Here is a 20,314-nt window from a genome sequence, read left to right as displayed (position 1 = left end):
AAATTAGAATGGTATAATAGTAATTTAATGCTTTTTTATAATTTTTATATTTTTAGATATATTAAAAATATAATTTTTTTATTAATTTTTTAATTACACACATTTTAAATATATTAAATTGTATTAAATAATAAATTTTTTTTAAAAAAATTTTTTAAAAATAAAATAAAATAAAATAGAATTATAATAGTTAATTTATATGTTATTATAGTGTAAAAAAAAGGATAATAATTTTAGGATAATAAAAAAAAGAAAAAAAAATTATGAGATGGAACTAGTATTTTTATATATCATTTTGACTACTTAATAAATAAAATATATTTAAAACTCTCAATTAAATGAGTATATAAAAATTTTCGATAATTTTAAATAAAATTTTGAAGTTTTTTGAGGTCTAAATGAGCCCTTTAAATTTTTTTTAAAAAAATTTTCAAATTTTAAGTATAGATCAAAGAAGCTATAGAAATATATAAACATTCATAATTTCATTTAAAAAATCAAATAAATTATCGCTTCCAATTCATTTCTTTTTTTTTAATACTATATATATATATATATTTTTATTAATTTTCTTTCACAATGTATATAGCTTAACTGTTTTCTCACCTCTATACTCTAAAGCTAAAACTTCTCTGTAGATATTTCTCCTCCATCTTTTTCTCAGAACCATAAATTCAAATTTTAGTAACATAATATAACAATTACCAAAAATAATTCATGAGCTAACACACGAAAATAAGAACACATGATAAGAGTTTGATCAGATGATACTCAATCTCACGGGTAGAAAAGAGAATTTGAACATCATAGGTCTCAGCTTTTTTTGTCAAGTCTCGCCCACTCAACTATAGGGTGAGACTCTATAAGAAGTTACTGTTAGAGAACGCAATCTAGCAAATTTTCATTGTACCTATAATCACGGAATCTCATATTCATTAGTCGGTGCTAGTCGGATTTCCAGGAGACGTAATAACCAACTCCATTTTCTTACCGTATATAAGCTTATGAATATGGAGATCAATATACGCTCTTTTGTCATAACTACTATTGAATTCAAAGTATCTCATTCCATTCGTCTTTTTTTTTTTAATTTATTGATTTAAATGTCGAAATAACTGTTATAGGCATTGTAACGACCCCAAAATGGACCGTCACCGGCGCTAGGATTCAGATCGGCTTAAGGCCGCCAGAACCCGTAGCAAGCCTGCTATACTCTCTGTGTACCTGTAAATCTCATACATGATCATACTTTTTCTGTGAAAATAAAAACTCTTTTCTCTGTACCAAGACTTAATCTGTGCATGCACTATCTCTGTACTCTGTACTCTGTACTCTGTACCCCTTGCATGATTTAATGAAAACATGAAGAAAACTCTCAAAAGGATAGGGTCTCACCTCAGCAGGTCAAAGAAATGGTGATCTTATCGTTTCAACCGACTGAGGGCCTTTTATAGGTGGCTGGCCAGACCACCTTCGGCGGCCACACGTGAAACCGAAAGCCATGCATGTTCAGCGGCCGAACCTGACTTTTCTGCCTTGGTTCATTTCACTCAAAAACTCATTTCTTTATGCTTTAAAACTATGAAACATACCAAAACATTTTAGAAAAACATAAAGCTAACTCTTCTAGAGACTTCCGGCATCCGAAACTCCATCGGAAAGTAGAATTCTGATGTCGGACTCTAGCCGGGTATTACAAGCATCAATCACTTTGTGTATATATTGTGATTGATTTCTTTAAGCATGTATTGGCATGATTCATTTATAAAAAAAGAATTCAAATGAGCTTTTATTAATTTTATTTTATTTGAAAATGAAATTTTTTAAAAATTAAAAATGAAATGAATTTTTATATTTCAAACAAGAAATTTGTTGGAAAAGAATTGAATTTGAATTGAATTATTGTGAAATTTTTTTTATTCCAAATAAGGGGCTCAGGTTTAGTTATAATTTCTCTTTAAGAATTTAGTAGATATTGTTAACTAAATTTCTCTTTAAGAATTTAGTAGATATTGTTAAAAGGGAAAAATATAAAAAAAGTATAATGTGATTTTACTCATTATTACTTCAGAGTTTATAATTTAATTTACATTATGGTTTATAGTTTAATTTATTTTAAATATTACTTATATTATTATGTTATTAATAAATAGCGGTAATTTTTTGACATTGTTAAAAAATACTGATATAACAAGTAAAATATAATTATTAATTAAAAAAATATATAAAAAAATATTATGTGATTTCACTCATTTTTATTTAAAAACTTGTAATTGAATCTGTATTAAATTAATATTTTGTAATATAATTTTTATATTAATATTTCTAATAATGTCTAAAGATTGCCGCTATTTGCTAATCACACGATACCACATGTATACAAATTGAATTATAAGTTTTAAAATGAAAAATTGATAAAACTAGAAGATATTTTTTTTTATATTTTTTTCTTATTAAAAAAAGTAGTATATGTTATAGAATGTGGGACAAATTAATCGGGATTTAGATATAGATTTTAAATTTATTATTTGGAAAAGGCAGAGGTAAAACATAGAAAGAAAAAGTGTTACCTTTTGATATAGAGGTGAATAAGTAATATAATCTCACATATATTGTAGAAGAAAGTTAGTGTTAAAACATAAATAAAATACATAAATTCAGAGTAAAAACTTACCTGATCTATTTAAAACCTGAAAAGTTTATTTATTTAAGAAAAATTGAAAAATTTATTTGAACTCAAAAAAACCTAAAATACATATATAAGTATGAAGCAAAGCTTAATAGTCGAAACTTTTGCTAAATAACTAATATGGTGATGAAATGAAGTTATATTGAAATCAAAACATTGAGTTTTTGAACTTTAAAATAATACCACAACTACTTATTATTAAGACATATTTCAGTTTAAAAGTACGTTTAAATCCAAAAATATATTTAAAAGAAAATATGCATACATCTCTCAATTAAAATATTATGATGATCTGAGATCCAGAAAATAAGATTTTACAAGGGTTCTATAAAACTGGGAAAAACTTAGATTTAGAGGAGAGTATTTTTCCTTTTATATGTTTTCTTTTGTCCGCTAGTGACGTGTAACATAATGTATGTCATTGGGCCACCTGTTCCTGTTACGTTGATAGGGGCGTATGAGGAAATCAGATCGTTGCCCCATGCGTAACGGCCCCCTGATTCTCCCTGGGCGCGCATGCGGATGGTCCCACAAGACGAATGGGCTGAATTCCTTCCTGGTTTCGAGCTGGGCCGGAAGAGAAGGTTAAGACTAGGCCCAAAGGGAATATGTTCATTGGACCGGAAGAGCTGGGCCGGCCTGATGAAGAAACTGACTGGAGCCTGGTCTTTGAGCCGGGCGGGCTAGACCTGATTCTTAGAGGAGGTTTAGAAGCCTTCAGATTATGGGCTGCCCTAATGGACCTGGCCTTAGTCGGGGGGAGAAGAAACCCAGCGGTCATCAATTGCCCCTTTACCTTCTCGTCAGTTATTGCTTCAACTGACGAGGGGGTAAATCCCAAGAATCATTATGACCGCGCCTGTTTATGTACTGCTTCCCTCATAATACCCTTTCATCTTTTTGTCACTTTGACTTTCGAATCCCCTCTGTCTCTTTCCACTTCTGGCTTTCCTCTGTTTTTCGTGCATACTGCCATCTCCACTTCCTGCTCTTATTTTCAAGATATGTTTTCCTTCCTTTCTCATGAATATCTTTTAAGGATCCTGGTACCGTTGGCCTAGAGTCTAGCATCTTCCCGTTCAGCATAAAAACCTCATTCTTAGGGTACATCTTGATATTACTCCCATTGCCACCTTCAGGACCCTCATCGGAATGAAAGGATCTTCCTTTCCGATCCGCGTACTTCTGTCTTCAGAAGGATGTGAGCTTAGTCTTCCCTGCTAAACAGAAAGAGTATGGTTTATCTCTTCCCTTAACTTCTTCCTTTCACGGGGTTTTCTAGTATTTCGAGGTTGCTTCTCGAACACTGACCCTTAATTTCATTCTCTTCATGTCTTTTTTTCGAATCTATCTGTCTGGGCGGAGGTTTTACATCCACAGGGTGCCTGTTCGATATCCCTCTCTCCCCTTTTTTTGTTAGCCAAGGCGAGCCAAAAATCTTATTACTTTGTCTCTAGTGGAGGTCTGTTTTAATCTTGCTTTTGTGATTTTTATTGAGAGTCATTCTGACTTGCCCCGGTTCTGGATTTTTTGCAGCTTCTAAGATGAAGATGGATCAGGTTGAGCCTTCTAAAATTCTTACGCTGCCCAAGGGGAGCCTGAACGTCGCCTCGGATGCCCTCCTAGTAGGACGATCGGCGGGGGGGTTTACCCAACAAGTGGCCGAAGTCATATCGTTCACATCGTCCAGCCGACCTCCTCTTCCTGCCCCTGCCCGAGCTCTGGAGCCGAGCTTTCGAGGTGTCGAGTTTTCAAGGCTGCCAAGTATCGACAGGTCGGTCTCAGCCGCTCTAGTTGTTCAAGCTCTCAGGTCCCTTCGGACTTCGAGGCCGAGCGAGGACTCTAGGTTGACGGGAGCGAAGCTTGTCCCGTCCTTCGGCGATGCTTCTGGAGAGAGGCTTGAGGCCTCCATAGCTGAGATGGGGACCCTTGCAAGCGGGGCTGCGATTGCCTCTGTGAGGAATGTTCATGGGGTCCTTTCCGAGGTCGGCCCAACTGCCGAGGATAGGGAACTCAGCTTTGTAGATGACGGGGGTGTAGCAGAGAAGGCTGGGGGCAAGCGTCCCATCCCTATCGAAGTGCTTGTCCTGGTTCGCGTTCAAAAGAAGTCTTGGGCTTCTAGAAGATCGGCTCCTGCTTTTCTTCCTCTCGGGAAGAAGGAGAAGGTTCTCGTGGTGCCCCTGACGTCTGCTCCTAACTCAAACTCATGGAATAACATGGTTTCTAAGATTTATTGTGGGATACAAGATGTCGTTCACACATGTAACATAAACAAGGGTAATCTGCTAAAATTAGTCCAACATAGTATGTGTGTAGGTTTGCAACATTCACTTGTTCCATTGCTCTTCAAAATGCCTCGTCAATTTTCCCGTGGAATGTTTTGTTCATTCAGTAACCAGTCGACAAGGTTGATCTTCCTGGGACTTTAACTTGAAGACTTATGTTTTTCATGCGTGATATACACACAGCATATGATGGAACAGTGAGAGATGCTTATGGGTATTAACTTGTTCAGTTCTCCTATAATGACGAGACAGAGTTCAGCTGGAGTGTAAGGAGCGTCTAAGGGAGTATAGGGAGTCCGCCGAGCTGAGAGTGGGGGATCCGGCAGACTCGTGAAGCTCCTCTTCCGAACTGTAAGGATTCTTCTGAATTGAAAGCTAAGAGAATAATGCAGGTGATAATGATGTAAATGTAGATGATAATGCGCCTAGGCATGTAAGTCCTTTGAGGATAATTTTTTCTTTCAGTAGAGTGAGTGATTAGACTGTAAATCTTTTTCTTCTTTGAGTGAAATTTCATTTTTATTTACTTTGCTTGTCCAGCCCATCAGAACTAAAATCCTGTCAACTAACTGAACCTTGACTTATAAATTTATCTATTTCACTAAGGCACTCTTACTTGTAAGCTCTTTCCGAGTTGGACTAGCCGTACCCATGAGCTCTGTTTTTAACATTGGGCTGGACTCTCGACCTACGAATTTTTATGATTCTTGTAAGGACATCCTCATTTTTCTCTTATTACTTCGTTATTATGAGCACGGGCATACAACCTTTGTTTAATAACAATAAGTCAGATCATGTACCTTTAAAGATGATGAGCAGGGCTGGCCTTTTTGCCTTTACTTCTGATTTGATAAGAGCTGAAGCTGGGGTCTCATCTACTCATACCCTTGGATTTCTCCTCGAGTTGCCCCTTTTACCGCCTCAGCATTTATTACATGAGTGGTGAGGGGGTAAATCCCTAAACTTCATTTGGAATGGCGCTGCTTTATTTTAGACGATTTTACCTCTATGTCTGGTAATGAGCTCGGATATCTGGTCCCTCTTGAGGTGATCCTTTGTCAGTTGGTGCGGTATGGGCTGTATGCCCCACTGGGAGGGGGAGTTCAGCTGTATTGTTGTTTTCCTCTCCCAGGGTCATTTTTGCTAAGTGTTTGTTTACTGTGAGTTAATCCGAGCTGTGGGCGGGATCGTTTGCTATTGTCGTGAGTTCGTCCATTCAGCGGATTAAGGAGCTCGGATTTTTATTCTTTGCTTGGGCTTTTGTGCCACAGCTTTTGCGCTGTTTGTGTGACGGGCTCAGGAGTTCGAAAATTCTCCTTCTTCATTGTGAAGTCAATACTTAATTTCTTGCTTTCTTGACAAGCCTTATACGGGCTGTGTTTCAGGGCTCCTGGTCATTTTTGCTCCAGGGAGATCCTGGAGATCCTGGCCGTTTTTGCTCCGGGGAGATCTTGGGGATCCCGCCGGCCGTTTTTGCTCCAGGAGATCTGACGAGATCCTGGCCGTTTTTGCTCCGGGGAGATCTTGGGGATCCCGCCGGCCGTTTTTGCTCCAGGAGATCTGACGAGATCCTGACCATTTTTGCTCCGGGGAGATCTTAGGGATCCCGTCGGCCGTTTTTGCTCCAGGAGATCTGACGAGATCCGACGAGATCCTGACCGTTTTTGCTCCGGGGAGATCTTGGGGATCCCGCCGGCCGTTGTACCTTCTTGAGGTTTTGCGCAAGATTCGGGCTCATTGGCCTTACTGTCGCTTCGTTACCTTAGCCGGTTCTGTGGTGCTGGGGGCCTTTTGGGAGCTCGGCCACCCACTTAACTAAGGTCGTGGGCATTTGTACCTGTTTCATTTTTCTTTTTTGTTTCTTTCATGAAAACAATGTGAGTAGAGACAAGTAATGAATTGAGACGATAATCAACATCTATCTTATTATCACGCTTTTAAGATACAATAGGTTTTTACATTTGACGATACCTCAGGGGAAGTACCTTTTCAAGTGCTGGATATTCCAGGCATGGTGTTCAGGGTTTCCCTGCATATCTTCAATTCGGTATACTCCTGCCTTGACTACTTTTGCTATTCTGAAGGGGCCCTTCCAAGTCGGTGCCAACTTGCCTACTGCCGCTCTTTTTCCCGTAGCCTCCAGGTTTCTCAAGGCCAAGTCTCCTACCTTCAGGCTTCTTTCCCTGACCCTTTGATTGTAATAACGGGCTGCCCGTTGTTGGTAAGCGGCAGTTCGGACTAGAGCTTCCTCCCTAACCTCTTCGAGAGCATCCAGGTTGCTTCTTAATTTGTCCTCGTTAGTGCTCTCGCTAGCAAATTGGACTCGATGAGTTGGGATTTGCAGCTCGACTGGGACTACGGCCTCTGTGCCAAAAGCGAGTGCAAAGGGCGTTTCTTTAGTGGACGTTCTTGGGGTAGTTCGGAGTGTCCACAGGATGCTGTTGAGCTCTTCCGCCCAGTTCACCTTAGCCCCATCTAGCCGTTTCTTCAATCCCTGGAGGATTGCTTTGTTGGTGATCTCTGTTTGACCGTTGGTCTGAGGATGGGCTACTAAGGAGAACTTGTGCCATATACCCATGTTTGCCGTAAACGCTTTGAAGGCGCTGCAATCAAATTGCCTGCCTGTAATACCCGGCTAGACTCCGGTATCGGAATTCCTACCGTCCGATGGAATCTCGGATGTCGGAGACCTCTAGAAGGGTAAGAACATGTTTTATAAAATGTTTTCATGTATTTTAATGTTTTAAAGTATGAAACTAAATGAGTTTTTGCATGAAAATAGCATTGGAGGAAAACCCAGGTTCGGCCGCCGAAAGTCAAGTTCGGCCGCCGAACATGCATGCGTTTTGGAGGCACGTTAGGCCCCCGAAAGCATGAGTTAGGGAAGTTCAGGTTCGGCCGCCGAAAGTCAAGTTCGGCCGCCGAACATTTGCATGGATGCGGAGGCACATTCGGCCCCCGAACGTGGCCTGGCCAGCCACTATATAAGGGGCACTTAGCCGAAATGGGCGAGCTTTCTCCCATTTTCGGCCACAGCAAGTTTCCGACTTTCCCTTTGCAAACCTAGTGTTCTTCCTCCAAATCCCCACCATTTTTCTTGAGTTTTAAGCTTGCATTGAAGGTTTTGAACTTTTGAAACAAGTTTTGGAGCTTTGGGAACTCAGGAGCTCATCTTCGTGGATCTCCAAGTTTAGGTCGTCTCCCTCTCGACTTTCAAGAGGTAAGAGTCGATCTTAAGCTCCTCATGTGTTTTAAGTAAGTTTTATGCTAGATCTATGGGTAGAAATGCATGTTAGGTTATATGTGGAGTTATGGGTTAATCTTGATGTCTTGGACAATGTATGTTGTTTTTGTGTGTTTGAAGTGTTGTAGTTGGGGTATTTGATGTTTTGAGGCCCCTAGGAACTTGTATGCATGTTTTAACTGAGATATATGCATGATTGGTGAGTTTGGAGGCGAAAATGCATTTGGGAGCCAAGTTTCTGCCCTTCGACAGAAACCAGGTTCGGCAGCCGAAGGCACTTTCGGCCGCCGAACATGGCTGGTGAGGTAGGCCTTTCGGCTGCCGAAGTTGCCCCCGAAGGGAGACTTTCGTCTCTGTCTGGGACTTTCGGCCGCCGAAGGTGCCGCCGAACATGCATGAGTTTCGTCTCTGTCTGGGAGTTTCGGCCGCCGAAGGTGCCGCCGAACCTGCCTGACTTTCGGCTCTGGAGGGACTTTCGGCCGCCGAACCTGCCGCCGAAAGTGCCCTGTCCAGCCATTTCTTGCATGTTGTTATGTGATTGTTTCATGATGTTTTAGGGGGTTTTTGGGGAGTATGTTAGAGTTATGTTTATGTATGTTTGGTCCCTCATTGGAGTCCACCTGTGTAGGTTCGGACCCGAGGAACCGAGGACCCCAGCAGTGAGCCAGCTGCTACAGAGTTTGTCAGAGCTAGCCAGAGGTGAGTGGAATAAACCTTAAGTTTTAAATAAATGAAATATGAATTTTGAGCATGATCCATGCATCATGAATGCCATGAGATATAATAGGTTGCTTGCATTAGTATTCACGAATATGTTGCATTGCATTTATGATGTTAATGTTGATGTGGATTGGTTATTGGATGATCCTTTAGTCCTCATATGATATGATTGATGTTATGGTATGGAAGTCCAGGTTGTACCCATTCTACGTCCCTGGCACGATGTAAGAGAAAGACCAGGTTGTACCCATTCTACGTCCCTGGCACAGTTGGTCCATATGATATGTTATGATAAGGGAAAGACCGGTTGACCCATTCTACGTCCCGGCACAGTTGGACCTATGTAGAGGACTATAGGTGACAATACCATCCGAGATGTGATTTGTTGTGATGTGTTGCATTCCATGAAAGCATAAAATTTTAATATAATGTTTTATACTATTCTGCTCACTGGGCTTTGTAGCTCACCCCTCTCCCCTAACCCCAGATGTGCAGGTACAGGGTAGATCAGAGGGTTAGCCAGAGTTTTGAAGTATGTCTTATGTATGTAATAATTAGTTTGTGGACATGACAATTGATGAAATGTAAAAATATTCAGAATGTTATGTAATGAGGTTATTGAGGATAGAGTTGTGCTTGACCATAATGTATTGTTAATCCCTTTTGTCTATACATGATCTTATGTTATGATGTTTATGTAAACTAACTCAACACAGGCTGTTTTGCCTTTAAGGCATGATGAGATCCCACAGAGGGACTATGTTATGTATATGTTCAGGGTATGCACAGGTTGAGTTAGTTGATGACAGTATGTATGAGGAAAAGTTTAAATTTTTATGTATGATTGTTGATCATGTATGGGATTAAACAGGTTTACAGGTTACATGTCAGGCTTGCTACGGGTCCCGGCGGCCTTAAGTCGACCCGGATCCTAGCGCCGGTAGCGGTCCGATTTTCGGGTCGTTACAGAATGGTATCAGAGCCCTAGGTTCATATGGTCGGACCTAGAGTGTCGGGCTCATAGATGTTATAGAAGGTCAAGCACAATAGGAAGGTCATGTCCACTAGGATAGGATGTTGAGTCCTGTCTTGCATGATGATGTGAAATGCCATGACTTTATGCATGTGCATTAATGATATGATATACTATGTGATGTATGTGATGAGGGTTCATGTGTGCTCACATGAACCATATGATGCTAATGTTTGTATGTTGTGTACTGTTTTCAGAAAACAGGATGAGAGGAACTCGTCGATCTGCACGGTTGACTGGAGTGCCACCTGAGGATGAGGGCACGAGCGCCCGTCCTCCTACATTGCCTAGGGCAATGTCTTGTAGAGCCAACAGAGAAAGAGTGTCAAGGGACCCTAGAAGGTCTTTTGATGCTAGCAGAAGGGGGACTGATAGAGGAGGAAGTTCTTCAGATGTGAGGGAGGTTATGGAAGAGGATCAGAGGAGGGATGGGAACCTGGATGTGAGCATGCAGGAAGAAGGGACAGGGGAGTCACAGGGAGGCGTTCAGGCCTCGGGGTATGGTTTTCCACCCCATTATCCACCCTTCCCACAGGGTTCAGGGTATCCGATGGGAGGTACATCGGATTACTCCAGCTTTCACCCCTACCCTACCTACATGCCTTATCCACCTTTCTATCCACCCTACACACAGTACCCAGCTTATCCACCCTCACCCTTCTATCCAAACCCGGCAAACCCCACCTCGGGGAATGCTGCACCTCCACCTCCACCACCTACAGAACCAGCAGCCCCAGTTACTCAACCTCCTAGACCTAGCTCAGTTGATGGGAGCAAGGTAAAGATGACAGACTACCTCAAGTTAGATGCTCCCAAATACAAGTCAGGGGATGACCCCTTTGAGTATCTGAGAGTGGTGAAGACGATAACTGATGAGCTAGGGGCAAGTGACAGTAGGGCCATTCAGATGGCAGGGTTCACTTTAAAGTGCAAGAAGGCACGGGAATGGTTCAAGTGTTATGTGGACCCGAGACTAGACGGTATGACGTGGGAAGAATTTGCGAATGAGTTCGCTGGATGGGCTTTTCCAGACAGTTCTAGAGAACTGAAAATGATTGAGTTTGAGCAACTGAGGCAGTCAGAGCACATGAGTGTAGAGGAGTTCACGGATAAATTCTTGGAGCTATTGCCTTTTTCAGGGCAAGCTCTAGATTCAGATACGAAGAAAGCCAAGAAATATGTTATGAAGCTGCATTTCAGGTACTCCTCGTTGGTTCAGTCAGCTGAGAGAGAAAGTTTCCACACTGTGGTGGATATGGCTCGAAGAATGAAGGCAAGTGCTATAGTTGAGGGGTCAGTGAAGCAGTCAGTGACCCAGTCTTCAGGGGTTAAGACCCCAGGCAGAGAGGACCAGGGTTCTCTTCTCAGAGTTCAGGCAAGAAGAGGTGGGATAACACCACCAGGAAGTCGAAGAAGAATAAGTTTTGGAACAAGTTGAAATCCGGTTTGGGATTCGGCGGTGGCTCGAGCTCAGGCTCAGATGGTACAGAATGTCAGAGATGTGGAAGACCGCACAGGGGAGTGTGTCGAGCTGGGACTAACACATGTTTCAGATGTGGACAGGAGGGACACATGGCTCGGGATTGTCCTAGAGCACCTTTTATGGGCCAGCCCCAGCAGACAGCTTCTGGTAGTGTGGCACAGCCAGCAGTTCCAGCCACAACTCAGGGCAGTGGCAGAGGTAGAGGGAGAGGGGCAGCCTCTTCTTCTGGTTCCCGAGGTGAAGGTCCATCAGCTCCAGCCAGGATCTTCACCATGACACAGCAGGAGGCTAACACATCCAACACCGTGGTGTCAGGTAATCTCGTCATTGGGTGTTCTGATGTGTATGCATTAATGGACCCGGGTGCATCTCATTCATTTATTGCTCCGAGAGCCGTTGAGAGGTTGGGTCTGATAGTCTCTGGGTTAGAGTGTCCCCTATGGGTCAGTGGACCCAAGTGTGACCCGTCAGTGGCAGTGTCAGTCTGCCAGTACAGTCCAGTTTTTTGTAGAGGGAAGATGCCTCTCCGCCGACCTTGTGGTTCTAGATTTGACAGACTTTGACGTCATTCTAGGGATGGATTGGCTATCTACCCATGGTGCTACCTTGGACTGCAGGGACAAGGTAGTCAAGTTCAGAGATCATGACGGGTCAGAGGTCGTCTTCAGAGGAGACAAGAGGGGTACACCTAGAGGTCTGATATCAGCTCTTCAGGCTCGTAGGTTGCTTAGGAAGGGATGTCAGGGGTACTTAGCTCATGTGAGAGAGCTAGACAGTCAGGTCAGGGAGCCAGCCTCGGTGCCAGTTGTCAGAGAGTTTCAGGATGTCTTTCCTGATGAACTTCCAGGTTTACCACCTGCTAGGGAGATAGAGTTCGAGATAGAGTTGGTACCTGGAGCTAGACCGATCTCTATCCCTCCCTACAGGATGGCCCCAGCAGAGTTAAAGGAGTTAAAAGAGCAATTGCAGGAGCTGGTAGAAAAGGGTTTCATCCGACAGAGTACCTCACCTTGGGGTGCTCCGGTCTTGTTTGTGAGGAAGAAGGATGGATCCCTTAGACTTTGTATCGACTACAGGCAGTTGAACAAAGTCACTACCAAGAATAGGTACCCATTGCCAAGGATCGATGATCTATTCGACCAGCTAGCCGGAGCAGGTTGTTTCTCCAAAATAGATCTAAGATCGGGGTACCATCAGCTAAGGATAAGGGATGAGGATGTGCCGAAGACAGCCTTCAGGACCAAATATGGGCATTTTGAGTTCCTTGTAATGCCGTTCGGGTTAACCAACGCCCCTGCAGCATTCATGGATCTCATGAACAGAGTGTTTAATCAATACCTGGATCACTTTGTTATTGTCTTTATAGATGATATCTTAGTGTATTCCAGGAATGCAGAGGAGCATGCCCATCATCTGCGGTTGGTCTTGCAGACTTTGAGGGAACATGGCTTGTATGCCAAGTTCTCTAAATGTGAGTTCTGGCTGAGGAGCATTTCGTTCTTGGGGCATGTAGTGTCAGAGAATGGTATTGAGGTAGATCCCAATAAGACAGAAACTGTGGCTAACTGGCCTAGACCCACTTCAGTGACAGAGATTAGAAGTTTCTTGGGTTTGGCAGGTTACTACAGGAGGTTCGTTCAGGACTTCTCAAAAATAGCAGCTCCTCTAACCAGACTAACCAGGAAGGGTCAGAAGTTTCTGTGGACCGACCAGTGCGAGGAGAGTTTCGAAGAGCTTAAGAAGAAGTTGACTTCAGCACCAGTGTTAGCTCTGCCATCTAGTGGAGAGGACTTTACAGTCTTTTGTGATGCGTCCCGTGTGGGACTGGGTTGTGTACTGATGCAGAATGAGAAGGTGATTGCTTATGCTTCTAGGCAGCTGAAGAAGCATGAGTTGAATTACCCCACACACAACCTTGAGATGGCAGCAGTAATCTTTGCACTCAAGATGTGGAGGCATTACCTCTATGGAGTGAAATGTGAGATCTTTACAGATCATAAGAGCCTGCAGTACATCTTGAGTCAGAGGGATTTGAATTTGAGACAGAGGAGATGGGTGGAGCTGCTGAGTGACTATGATTGCAAGATTCAGTACCATCCGGGTAAGGCGAATGTTGTGGCAGACGCCTTAAGCCGGAAATCACTCGGTAGTTTATCCCACATATCGGCAGAGAGGAGGCCAGTGGTGAAGGAGTTCTATAAGCTTTTTGAGGAAGGTCTACAGATGGAGTTATCTGGTACAGGTGCCTTAGTGGCCCAGATGAGAGTGGCACCCGTGTTTCTAGAGCAGGTGGCTCAGAAACAGCATGAGGACCCGGAGTTAGTGAAGATTGCCAGGACTGTTCAGTCAGGCAATGATAGTGAGTTCAGATTCGACAGTAAGGGGATCCTCCGCTATGGGAGCAGACTATGTGTACCAGATGACATTGGGCTAAAAGGAGACATTATGAGAGAAGCTCATAATGCGAGATACAGCATTCACCCCGGAGCCACCAAGATGTATCAAGATTTGAAGAAAGTTTATTGGTGGCCAGCGATGAAGAAAGAAGTGGCACAGTTTGTGTCCGCCTGCGAAGTGTGTCAGAGGGTGAAGCTGGAACATCAGAAGCCGGCTGGAATGCTTAACCCGCTACCTATTCCAGAGTGGAAATGGGAGAATATAGCTATGGACTTCGTAGTGGGGTTACCGGCAACGTCCAACAGATTGGACTCCATATGGGTGATTGTGGACAGACTCACCAAATCTGCTCACTTCATCCCTGTCAGGAGTGGCTACTCTGTGGACAAGTTGGCGCAGGTATATGTGGATGAGATCGTCAGGTTGCATGGGGTTCCTGTTTCGATAGTGTCAGATAGAGGGCCCCAGTTCACCTCCAGGTTTTGGCGGAGTCTGCAGAATGCCATGGGTACTAGGTTGGATTTCAGTACTGCCTTCCACCCCCAGACCGACGGACAGTCAGAAAGGACCATCCAGACTATCGAGGATATGCTCAGAATGTGTGTACTGGACTTTGGCGGTTCTTGGAGGCAGCATCTACCTTTGGTGGAGTTTGCCTACAACAACAGCCATCATGCTAGCATCGGGATGGCTCCATATGAAGCTTTATATGGGAGGAAGTGCAGGTCACCTGTTTGCTGGGAGGAAGTTGGAGAAAAGGCCTTGGCAGGGCCTGAGCTAGTAGAGATTACCAGCAGGGTGGTACCCATAATTAGAGAAAGGATCAAGACTGCTGCAAGCAGACAGAAGAGCTATGCAGACGTCAGCAGAAGACAGTTAGAGTTTCAGGAGGGGGAGTTGGTATTGCTCAAGGTGTCTCCAATGAAGGGAGTGGTTCGCTTCGGGAAGAAAGGTAAACTAGCCCCACGATACATCGGACCCTTTGAGATCTTGCAAAGGATTGGGAATGTGTCGTACAAGCTGGATTTACCTGCTTCGATGGAGAGAATCCATCCGGTTTTCCATGTTTCAATGTTGAGGAAGTTTTTGTCAGATCCGAGTAAGGTTCTTAGTGAGCCTGATGTGGAGGTCCAAGAGGATCTCACCTATGTTGAACAGCCAGTGCGGATCATAGACACCCAGATCAGAAAGTTAAGAAACAAGGAAATCCCGATGGTGAAAGTCCTATGGAACCACCACAACTTGGAAGAATGCACTTGGGAGACACGGGAGTCCATGCTCCAGCAATACCCTCATCTCTTTTAAGGTTAGATCCCTATGTGTTTATGTGCTTATATATGTTGTGTTGTTTGCTATGCCTGTGCTAGTTGAGGAACATTCGGGGACGAATGTTCTTAAGGGGGGGAGAATGTAATACCCGGCTAGACTCCGGTATCGGAATTCCTACCGTCCGGTGGAATCTCGGATGTCGGAGACCTCTAGAAGGGTAAGAACATGTTTTATAAAATGTTTTCATGTATTTTAATGTTTTAAAGTATGAAACTAAATGAGTTTTTGCATGAAAATAGCATTGGAGGAAAACCCAGGTTCGGCCGCCGAAAGTCAAGTTCGGCCGCCGAACATGCATGCGTTTTGGAGGCACGTTAGGCCCCCGAAAGCATGAGTTAGGGAAGTTCAGGTTCGGCCGCCGAAAGTCAAGTTCGGCCGCCGAACATTTGCATGGATGCGGAGGCACATTCGGCCCCCGAACGTGGCCTGGCCAGCCACTATATAAGGGGCACTTAGCCGAAATGGGCGAGCTTTCTCCCATTTTCGGCCACAGCAAGTTTCCGACTTTCCCTTTGCAAACCTAGTGTTCTTCCTCCAAATCCCCACCATTTTTCTTGAGTTTTAAGCTTGCATTGAAGGTTTTGAACTTTTGAAACAAGTTTTGGAGCTTTGGGAACTCAGGAGCTCATCTTCGTGGATCTCCAAGTTTAGGTCGTCTCCCTCTCGACTTTCAAGAGGTAAGAGTCGATCTTAAGCTCGTCATGTGTTTTAAGTAAGTTTTATGCTAGATCTATGGGTAGAAATGCATGTTAGGTTATATGTGGAGTTATGGGTTAATCTTGATGTCTTGGACAATGTATGTTGTTTTTGTGTGTTTGAAGTGTTGTAGTTGGGGTATTTGATGTTTTGAGGCCCCTAGGAACTTGTATGCATGTTTTAACTGAGATATATGCATGATTGGTGAGTTTGGAGGCGAAAATGCATTTGGGAGCCAAGTTTCTGCCCTTCGACAGAAACCAGGTTCGGCAGCCGAAGGCACTTTCGGCCGCCGAACATGGCTGGTGAGGTAGGCCTTTCGGCTGCCGAAGTTGCCCCCGAAGGGAGACTTTCGTCTCTGTCTGGGACTTTCGGCCGCCGAAGGTGCCGCCGAACATGCATGAGTTTCGTCTCTGTCTGGGAGTTTCGGCCGCCGAAGGTGCCGCCGAACCTGCCTGACTTTCGGCTCTGGAGGGACTTTCGGCCGCCGAACCTGCCGCCGAAAGTGCCCTGTCCAGCCATTTCTTGCATGTTGTTATGTGATTGTTTCATGATGTTTTAGGGGGTTTTTGGGGAGTATGTTAGAGTTATGTTTATGTATGTTTGGTCCCTCATTGGAGTCCACCTGTGTAGGTTCGGACCCGAGGAACCGAGGACCCCAGCAGTGAGCCAGCTGCTACAGAGTTTGTCAGAGCTAGCCAGAGGTGAGTGGAATAAACCTTAAGTTTTAAATAAATGAAATATGAATTTTGAGCATGATCCATGCATCATGAATGCCATGAGATATAATAGGTTGCTTGCATTAGTATTCACGAATATGTTGCATTGCATTTATGATGTTAATGTTGATGTGGATTGGTTATTGGATGATCCTTTAGTCCTCATATGATATGATTGATGTTATGGTATGGAAGTCCAGGTTGTACCCATTCTACGTCCCTGGCACGATGTAAGAGAAAGACCAGGTTGTACCCATTCTACGTCCCTGGCACAGTTGGTCCATATGATATGTTATGATAAGGGAAAGACCGGTTGACCCATTCTACGTCCCGGCACAGTTGGACCTATGTAGAGGACTATAGGTGACAATACCATCCGAGATGTGATTTGTTGTGATGTGTTGCATTCCATGAAAGCATAAAATTTTAATATAATGTTTTATACTATTCTGCTCACTGGGCTTTGTAGCTCACCCCTCTCCCCTAACCCCAGATGTGCAGGTACAGGGTAGATCAGAGGGTTAGCCAGAGTTTTGAAGTATGTCTTATGTATGTAATAATTAGTTTGTGGACATGACAATTGATGAAATGTAAAAATATTCAGAATGTTATGTAATGAGGTTATTGAGGATAGAGTTGTGCTTGACCATAATGTATTGTTAATCCCTTTTGTCTATACATGATCTTATGTTATGATGTTTATGTAAACTAACTCAACACAGGCTGTTTTGCCTTTAAGGCATGATGAGATCCCACAGAGGGACTATGTTATGTATATGTTCAGGGTATGCACAGGTTGAGTTAGTTGATGACAGTATGTATGAGGAAAAGTTTAAATTTTTATGTATGATTGTTGATCATGTATGGGATTAAACAGGTTTACAGGTTACATGTCAGGCTTGCTACGGGTCCCGGCGGCCTTAAGTCGACCCGGATCCTAGCGCCGGTAGCGGTCCGATTTTCGGGTCGTTACACTGCCGTTGTCTGAGATGAGTACTCTGGGTATGCCAAATCTGCAGATGATGTGCCCCCATACAAAATCTATCATCTGGCGAGCTGTGATTGTGGGAATTGCCTCTGCCTCTGGCCATTTTGAGAAGTATTCCACAGCCACCACTACAAACTTTTTCTGCCCTGTGGTTTTGGGAAAGGGTCCCAGGATGTCTATTCCCCATTGTGAGAACGGCCATAGGCTGGATATACTGGACTGAGGAGTGACTGGTATATTGATGGCGTTGGCAAACCTTTGGCATACATCGCATCTCCGGATGAACTCTTCTGCTTCTTTTTTGACAGTAGGCCAGTAGTACCCTTGCCTGAATATTTTATTGGCCAGCGTTCCTGCTCCTTCGTGAGCTCCACACATTCCTCTATGTATCTCTTGCATTACCTTCATTGCCTCTTCTAGGCTCACACATCGGAGCCATGGGCTGGACTTCCCTCTTCTGTACAAGGTTCCCCTCACTGCTTGGTAGTTAGCAGCACGAGCTGCTATCTTTCTCGCTTCATCCTTGTCTTTAGGGAGCTTTCTTTTTTCCAGATATTTCAGGTACGGAGTCATCCAAGTCTGGCTTTGTTCTACCTGTAACACAGTGGCTAATTTATTAAAAGCAGGTGTACTGACATGCTGTATGTATACTTCATCGAGGCGCTGTTCTAGTTCTTCCCGGGATAACCGACTAAGCATGTCTGCTTCCTCGTTTTCTTCTCGAGGTATTCTTTGGTATTTGACGATGGTTCCCTGACTCTTGAGCTTGGCTTCTATGGCTCTTACATTTGCTAGGTAATTCTGCATGGTTGGATCTCTGGCTTGATATGCCCCAGTTACCTGATTGATCACCAGCTGGGAGTCACTATTCACTTCGAGGTCGGTTGCCCCTACCTCCATTGCCACCAGCATTCCATTTATTAAGGCTTCATATTCTGCCACGTTATTGGAGGCCTTGAATTCCAGGCGTAGGGCGTAGCAGACTTTAAATTCTCCAGGTCCTTTAAGCATTATTTCGGCGCCACTGCCCCCGACACTTGATGCCCCGTCTACATACAACTTCCAGTCGAATTCTTGGAGAGGCTCTCCTTCTTTCCCATTCCCAACGCTTCAGAAGATGACTCTCCCCGCTCCTCGTTGAACGAGCATTCTGCTATGAAATCAGCAAGGGTATAAGATTTTATAGCAGTTCGAGGTCGATACTCTAGGCAGTAAGGGCTAATCTCCATGGACCAAGCGAGCATCCGACCTGATGTTTTCGGCCTGCGCAGAATCTTCTTCAGAGGCTGGTCCGTCATCACTACACCCTGATGGCTAGTACTTATTCTATTTTTATGATATATTGTTTTTTGCAGTCTGACAAATTGGAACGACTGAGGGAGAGGATGATAAAAGTGCGGGAGCTTTTTCGTGATACAGACTCCACAGAGTTTGTTATAGTTACAATTCCCACGGTAATAAATTTTCACAGTTGCTTAAATATTATCTATATGTTGAGTGACGGATGAATATTCTTGTTGTTGTAAGCTTGGCAAGAAACCTTTTTTTTTTTTTTCTTTTTTCTTATTTCATTAATGATAGTACTCATGCAAACTGCTTTGCTTGCGAACTGGGAAGGATATCCAGTCTAGATGTACTTTTAGAACTGCAATATCCACCTTTGAATGTCCAAAATTCCAATATTCAGTGACTAATTCTCTTATTACACGATTTATCTTTGTCAGGTAATGGCGGTTAGTGAGTCGTCTAGGTTGCGCGCCTCCCTGCAAAAGGAGAATGTTCCTGTTAAGAGGCTTATTGTTAATCAAATTCTTCCTCCATCTGCCTCCGACTGCAAGTTTTGTGCAATGAAGAGAAGGGTATAGTAATTTATTATTCAAACTTCCAATAGCAGTATAAGAAGAAGATAATGAAGATATAACATTAACATTCTCTGTTAAAAACGTTTCAGGATCAGATGCGTGCTTTTGAAATGATACAAAATGATCCTGAACTCTCCAGCTTGACATTGATACAGGCACCCTTAGTTGATGTAGAGATCAGAGGCGTCCCAGCTCTTAAATTTTTAGGAGACATCATATGGAAATGAGCTCTGAATAACAATGTCACAAATGCACAGAGCTTCCCAAATCTTTGTGGTAGGCTTGCATACTCTCAGGAGGAACAGAAAAGTTACCAAACAAAAATACTCGTGCATTGGCAAACAAATTCCATTACAGATTTTAGCAAAATTCACATTAGAAGAAACCATTTTGTTCCAATGGCAATTACAAGACAGAAGGTGAAGCCCCCAATAAGCAAGAAGCCATGTAAGGAAGGTAACAGTTGACCCTGATAGCAAATCTGAATGGTGAAAAGCTGTATGATATCAGGGATCTAAAGAGTCAACTCTGGTTTTGCCGGTTAACTTTTCCACATTAACATGGTTCTTGTAGCATATACTAATTGAAATTTCTATTGTTTCTGTAGCATATACCAAGTTCTTTTGAATGTGCATCAGTTGTTTTTTTGGCAAGTGAAACTACTATAAACTGGTTAAACCGGTTTATAAGTTAAATCATCTCTATGACGGCAGCTACTTTACCTTGCATGACAAAAAAAAAAAAAAAACTTTACATGCAAGACTTTAGCTTATGCTCATCTGCCAGGGTATTTTGAGAAGAAAATAACTTTTAAAGGGGTGAGATTTGAAATTTCTTTGTTAATTGGGGTGTGAATAGTGTTGCGATGG

The 20,314-nt window shown here is 43.2% G+C and overlaps 1 protein-coding gene across 1 annotated transcript; it reads left to right on the top strand.

Annotated features, from left to right (window-relative positions):
- The first annotated feature begins 18,904 nt into the window (after window positions 1-18,904).
- Window positions 18,905-19,751, top strand: LOC122721254 (ATPase GET3B-like). The gene is made up of 3 exons (XM_043958645.1): window positions 18,905-19,037; window positions 19,308-19,442; window positions 19,535-19,751. The coding sequence occupies exons 1-3, from the start codon at window positions 18,918-18,920 to the stop codon at window positions 19,670-19,672; spliced, it is 393 nt and encodes a 130-aa protein (XP_043814580.1). The 5' UTR covers window positions 18,905-18,917; the 3' UTR covers window positions 19,673-19,751.
- The last annotated feature ends 563 nt before the right edge of the window (window positions 19,752-20,314 follow it).

Source organism: Manihot esculenta, chromosome 7, assembly GCF_001659605.2.
Source record: "Manihot esculenta cultivar AM560-2 chromosome 7, M.esculenta_v8, whole genome shotgun sequence".
Classification (NCBI taxonomy): domain Eukaryota; kingdom Viridiplantae; phylum Streptophyta; class Magnoliopsida; order Malpighiales; family Euphorbiaceae; genus Manihot; species Manihot esculenta.
The sequence above is the reverse complement of the archived record's forward strand: the minus strand, read 5'-3'. Positions and strand labels throughout refer to the sequence as shown.

Coding starts and splice junctions, on each gene's coding strand:
- LOC122721254 (XM_043958645.1), top strand. CDS start 18,918: ATGATATATTGTTTTTTGCAGTCTGACAAATTGGAACGACTGAGGGAG. Junction 19,038..19,307: donor TTATAGTTACAATTCCCACG/GTAATAAATTTT, acceptor TATCTTTGTCAG/GTAATGGCGGTTAGTGAGTC. Junction 19,443..19,534: donor TTTGTGCAATGAAGAGAAGG/GTATAGTAATTT, acceptor AAAACGTTTCAG/GATCAGATGCGTGCTTTTGA.